Here is a 4,699-nt window from a genome sequence, read left to right on the forward strand (position 1 = left end):
TAAAGCGGCCCCGCCCCAAAGCCGCTCTGCCCTAAAGCAGCTCCGCCCTAAAGCAGCCCCGCCCAAACGCAGCTCCGCCCTAAAGCAGCCCCGCCCCAAAGCAGCTCTGCCCTAAAGCAGCCCCTCCCAAACGCGGCCCCGCCCTAAAACAGCCCCGCCCTAAAGCAGCTCCGCCCCAAAGCAGCCCCGCCCAAACGCGGCCCCGCCCCCTGGCCCCGCACATCCGCGTCCGGAGGCGCCGATGGGCGGAGCCAGGTGGGACCGAGCACCGGGGAGCGGGCCCGGGGGTGGCGGCGGGAGCGGGCCGGGGGCCGGGCGGGCTCTCCGCGGTGCTGTTACTCACGAGAGGAAACTGCCTTCCCCTCCGGCAGCTCGGCCCGTCGCGCCGCCGATCTGCCCTCGCCCTCCCGCGGGCCGCGGCCTGCCATGACCAGCATCGGGGACCTGCCCGAGGACGTGCTGGTGGAGCTGCTGTCGCTGCTGCCCGCCCGGGAGCTGCTCCGCACCTGCCGCCTGGTGTGCTCGCAGTGGCGCTACGTGGTGGACCTGAACACGCTGTGGAAGCGCAAGTGCCAGCGCGACGGGTTTTACCGTCAGAGCTATGACAGGAGCATCTCGGACTGGAAAATCTTCTATATGCTCTGCCACATGAAGAAAAACTTACTCAAAAACCCTCGTGCTGAAGGTTGGTTTCGTTATTTATAATAAAGGACTAAGAGTTTCTGAGCAGTCTAAATGAGTCATGCCTCAACTTCTGCTTGTGCTGTGGGACTGTCCAGCTATTGGGTGTAGCTCTGCTAGGTCAGATATATAGCTCAGCTCCTGCAGTAAAACTGCTGTAGATAGATACATAGATATGTATTTACCAATACTTTGTGGTTTTAGCCAGAAAAATCTGAAGTCATACAGTACAACAGGCAGTGACAATTAATTTGCACTGCAAGTACAATGTGGTAGTGAAACGATCAGGGATTGGGATTAAACATTTGGGCAGCTGGAAAACTTTTGTGACCAGACTTGACTAATATAACTACAGTATTCCTACTTTATTGCTGCTGCTGATTTTCTGATGAGGTCAGGAATCTGCTGCCTGCTGTCCTGGATGCTGACAGCCACAAAAAGGTAATGGCACCATAATGACAGGAGTCACTTACAGCTGTAGGAAAAATACAGTGAATTTGAAAACATCAAGTAGCTTTCAAGTATTCTCCTGTTGCTGATTCTAACAAAAGCTGAGATGCTGCTGTTAGCTGAAGTGAGGTCCTAACCCTCACCTTGGACACCTGTGTTTTTAGAGAACTTCCAGCACTGGACAATTGATGCCAATGAAGGAGATAAGTGGAAAATTGAGGATCTGCCTGGAGCTCATGGAAGTCATATGTCAGACCCCAGAGTACAAAAATACTTTGTCACTTCATATGGGTAAGAACTGGATTCCAGTAATGTGGAACTGGGAAACCTGCTTCCTCCCACCTGCCTGAAAAGGCACCATGGTTAGAAGGCTGGTGGCAGGTCCTGAACCTTAGATCACCTGTGGGAAAAGGAAAAAGCCTCATAAACCCTTTATACCAATTAATCTAAAGAGGTGGGTCCTGCTGAGAGATTTGATCACAGCGGGTGCTAAATTTCTCTGCCTAGCAGGAACTTCCTGTAATTTTTATAGTTAGGATAATCCACATGGGATCCCTGCTTCTCCTCTCCCAAAGGTGGTAGAGAAAGATTGATTGAGAAGTTCAGTCAACTGTACTTACGTGACAAGGTCAAAGCTCTGTAAGCTTCAGGAGTGGTGGGTGTGTCACACAAACAACTTGTAATAAAAGCTGTCACCAGAGGAGGATCAACAGCTTTTACAAGCACTAGGCACTGGTTTCCTGTTACCAGTTCATCAATACAGAGACTCCTCTTAATCCAGCTTGTAGGTAACTATTCTTTTTATCTTGGGGTGAAGCTAATTCAGTTCATTTTCTTGTCAAGTTATGGATAAAGCAGGGTTTAGCCAGGTCAGCTTTGTGGGCCTTCAGGATCTGGGTGGGTATTAAAGCTGTCGGGGAAAGGACAGAAGAGAGAAGTGTTCTGTAGAACTGGGAGTATTTCTGTGTCTGTTTCAGGCCATGCTACAAGTCTCAAATCATTACCCTGAATAAAGAAGGCTACTGGAATCAGCTGATGGATGAGATACGGCCTGAAATTACAGTCAAGGACTGGTGAGTGGAAGCACTGAAAATTAGAATTTCTAGCATTGGTCTAGAGGTAAGCTAGGCTTCTGGAGCTTTTCATGCCATAAAATCAGTTCTTTATTCTTTGGGAGTTATTAAGTGAAGAAGAAGCTAAATCTAAATTTACTTCATGGACTACACGGTGGCAGTCCTGTGAAGGGTGGGATAGCTGTAACTTCCACAACTTCTCTATAGCTATGGGGATGACACTCCTTTACTCCTTTTCCTCTGCAGACAGGGATCCCCTTGGAGACTGCTTTTGAAAAATAAAGGCCACTGAATGCTGTGTATACAGCCCTGCTCCTTGATTCCTCCTGCCCCTCCAGGTACGCTGCCAGGTTTGACTGCGGGTGCCGCTACGAGCTCACCGTGAGGCTGCTCTCCAAGGACTGGATCTGCCTGCAGGAATTCCATCCTGAGCCAGTGGTCATTGAGCAGTGGAGTGATGCCCAGTGGAGAGAGGTGAGCAGCAGCCAGGGAGGCAGGAGCTTTACTGCAGTCTTGTGACACTGGTGTGTTGCAAGTCTTACTTGGCCAAAAGTGCCAGTGGACTTTCTCTGCTCTTCAGCCTCCTCTGCTCTTGCTGTTGATGATGCTGAAGAAGCAGTGGTGTCCTGAATGAGACAGCTAATATTTTTAGGTGCCCAGCATTTTCTATAGAGTATCCTGTGGGCTTCTGTGTTGTTTTAATGCAGTCTTTTAATTGTTTCTTGGTTTTATGTAAGATTCTGTCTAAATAATTAAATAAGAGCAGATTTCAGGGCTTTTTTGATCAAAAAACTGCTATTTAAAAATAGCCAAGTATTGCAGACTTAACTTTTCTTAAACTGTTACAGGTGTTTACCTGGTTTGATTTGCTGTACATTCTGCATTAGATGTTACTTACAGATGCACTTAAAAATCAAGCTTAATGTTAGTGTTACAGTTTGACGCTGGCACAATGTCAGGGCTCTGAAATTAAGGTTTATCTTTTATAGATGGGATAGCCTAGTTAGCTTAGCACAGATAGGATTTTGGGGAGAAGACTGAGTGAGAAAAGCTTCTTTCCTCCTCCTGCCACCCCCTCCTCCCCAAAAAAACCAGGGTTTCAATGAAAGCTATCTAGGCTCAGGAAGAGCTCACTCTAAGACTCGCACACTGTAGTTTTCTGAGCTTCTAGGTGAACGCTGATTTATTGAGGCAAATTAAGAGGAATTCTCTTTTCTGTGCAGATTTCCCACACCTTCCAGAATTACCCAGCAGGAGTTCGTCACATCTGGTTCCAGCACGGAGGCCAGGACACCCAGTACTGGGCAGGCTGGTATGGGGTGCGTGTGACAAACAGCAGCATCACCATTGGGCCCCCCAGCTCGCTGTGAGGCACTCTGGAAGGGTTTGCTTTTACCTCAGGACTGGAACCAAGTGGCCTCAGGTGCACTGTCTGCCTGTTCTGTCTGGGTGTGTCCTAGCTTTGTCTTGCAGCTCATATTCACAGTAGAATTCAGCAGGCCCAGCCTTTGGGAGGGTGTTCTGTCTTCATCTTCCATTCTCTTCTACCACGGATGCTACTCCAGTTACTGGTGCCCTTCCAGAGAAAAACTGGGACAATTAAATATGAGATCTATCTTTTCTAGTTAATACATTATTATGCTAACACACAGAGACTTAAAGACACTTTCATGTTTATGGAATATAGGAAAGATAAGGCTAAAATGCTTAATTTCAGATTATAAATGGTATCTACAAGGACTGTGCCACAGCTTGTCTTGTATGGTATTTTCTCTCCTGTTTCAGTGTTAAGATTTATGATCTGCATTAGACCTTTCATAGCATCAGGAAACTGTCACCCCTTGTCCCTAAGTGCTGTGTCACTGGTAGTGAATTCCTTACCCTTTCTCTAAGTGTGTATGATCAAAATGATCCAAAACAGTTGCTTGGTGTTTGAATAAACAGGTAGAGAAAGAGGAGGTAAGAAGTCCCTTCAGGCAGCTGCCTAACAACACAAGTGCCTTTTGATTGTGCTGGGCTTTTCCCACATCACCTTTGGTTTATTCTGAGCAGTGTAACCCAATATAAAATGTTAAAGCAGTGTCCAGACTTGATCTATAATCTTCCTACACTTGTTGCTTGGAGGAAGCAGGAGGTGCTGGACAGGCTAGCATACTAAATTCTCTGACAGACAAGCTCAGCTTGTTTGAACTGTGTCTCCCACCCTTATATACCCAGAGCTGATGTAAAGAACATGTTCCATCTCCTCTGACAGGTGCAGCATTATAAGTGCTTTCCTTGCTTATTCTCAGTTAGGAGTAGGATACTTGTCTGTCCTTGCTGGACAGACAAATTCCACATTGCTAATGCCACCTCTGAGTGAAAGGGGAGAGACCAAGGTTGTACAGCCTTTCATAGGAACTGACAGAGTCCACATACAGGCCAGAAAAGAAAATAAAAATACTTCTTTGCTGAAGAAGGGAGACTGGTTTTGACAGAACTCAGCCCAGTTCAAC

At 47.3% G+C, this 4,699-nt stretch overlaps 1 protein-coding gene across 1 annotated transcript; it reads left to right on the forward strand.

The window, feature by feature from the left end:
- The first annotated feature begins 202 nt into the window (after positions 1-202).
- LOC131092501 (F-box only protein 44-like) lies at positions 203-3,816 on the forward strand. The gene is made up of 6 exons (XM_058039187.1): positions 203-255; positions 372-685; positions 1,296-1,422; positions 2,109-2,204; positions 2,543-2,678; positions 3,428-3,816. Exons 1-6 carry the CDS (start codon positions 242-244, stop codon positions 3,572-3,574), a joined length of 834 nt encoding a protein of 277 aa, XP_057895170.1. The 5' UTR covers positions 203-241; the 3' UTR covers positions 3,575-3,816.
- Positions 3,817-4,699: the final 883 nt, after the last annotated feature.

The sequence above is a fragment of the Melospiza georgiana genome, chromosome 22, assembly GCF_028018845.1.
Source record: "Melospiza georgiana isolate bMelGeo1 chromosome 22, bMelGeo1.pri, whole genome shotgun sequence".
NCBI classification, from domain to species: domain Eukaryota; kingdom Metazoa; phylum Chordata; class Aves; order Passeriformes; family Passerellidae; genus Melospiza; species Melospiza georgiana.

Coding starts and splice junctions, on each gene's coding strand:
- LOC131092501 (XM_058039187.1), top strand. Junction 2,205..2,542: donor GAAATTACAGTCAAGGACTG/GTGAGTGGAAGC, acceptor CTGCCCCTCCAG/GTACGCTGCCAGGTTTGACT. Junction 2,679..3,427: donor GTGATGCCCAGTGGAGAGAG/GTGAGCAGCAGC, acceptor TTTTCTGTGCAG/ATTTCCCACACCTTCCAGAA.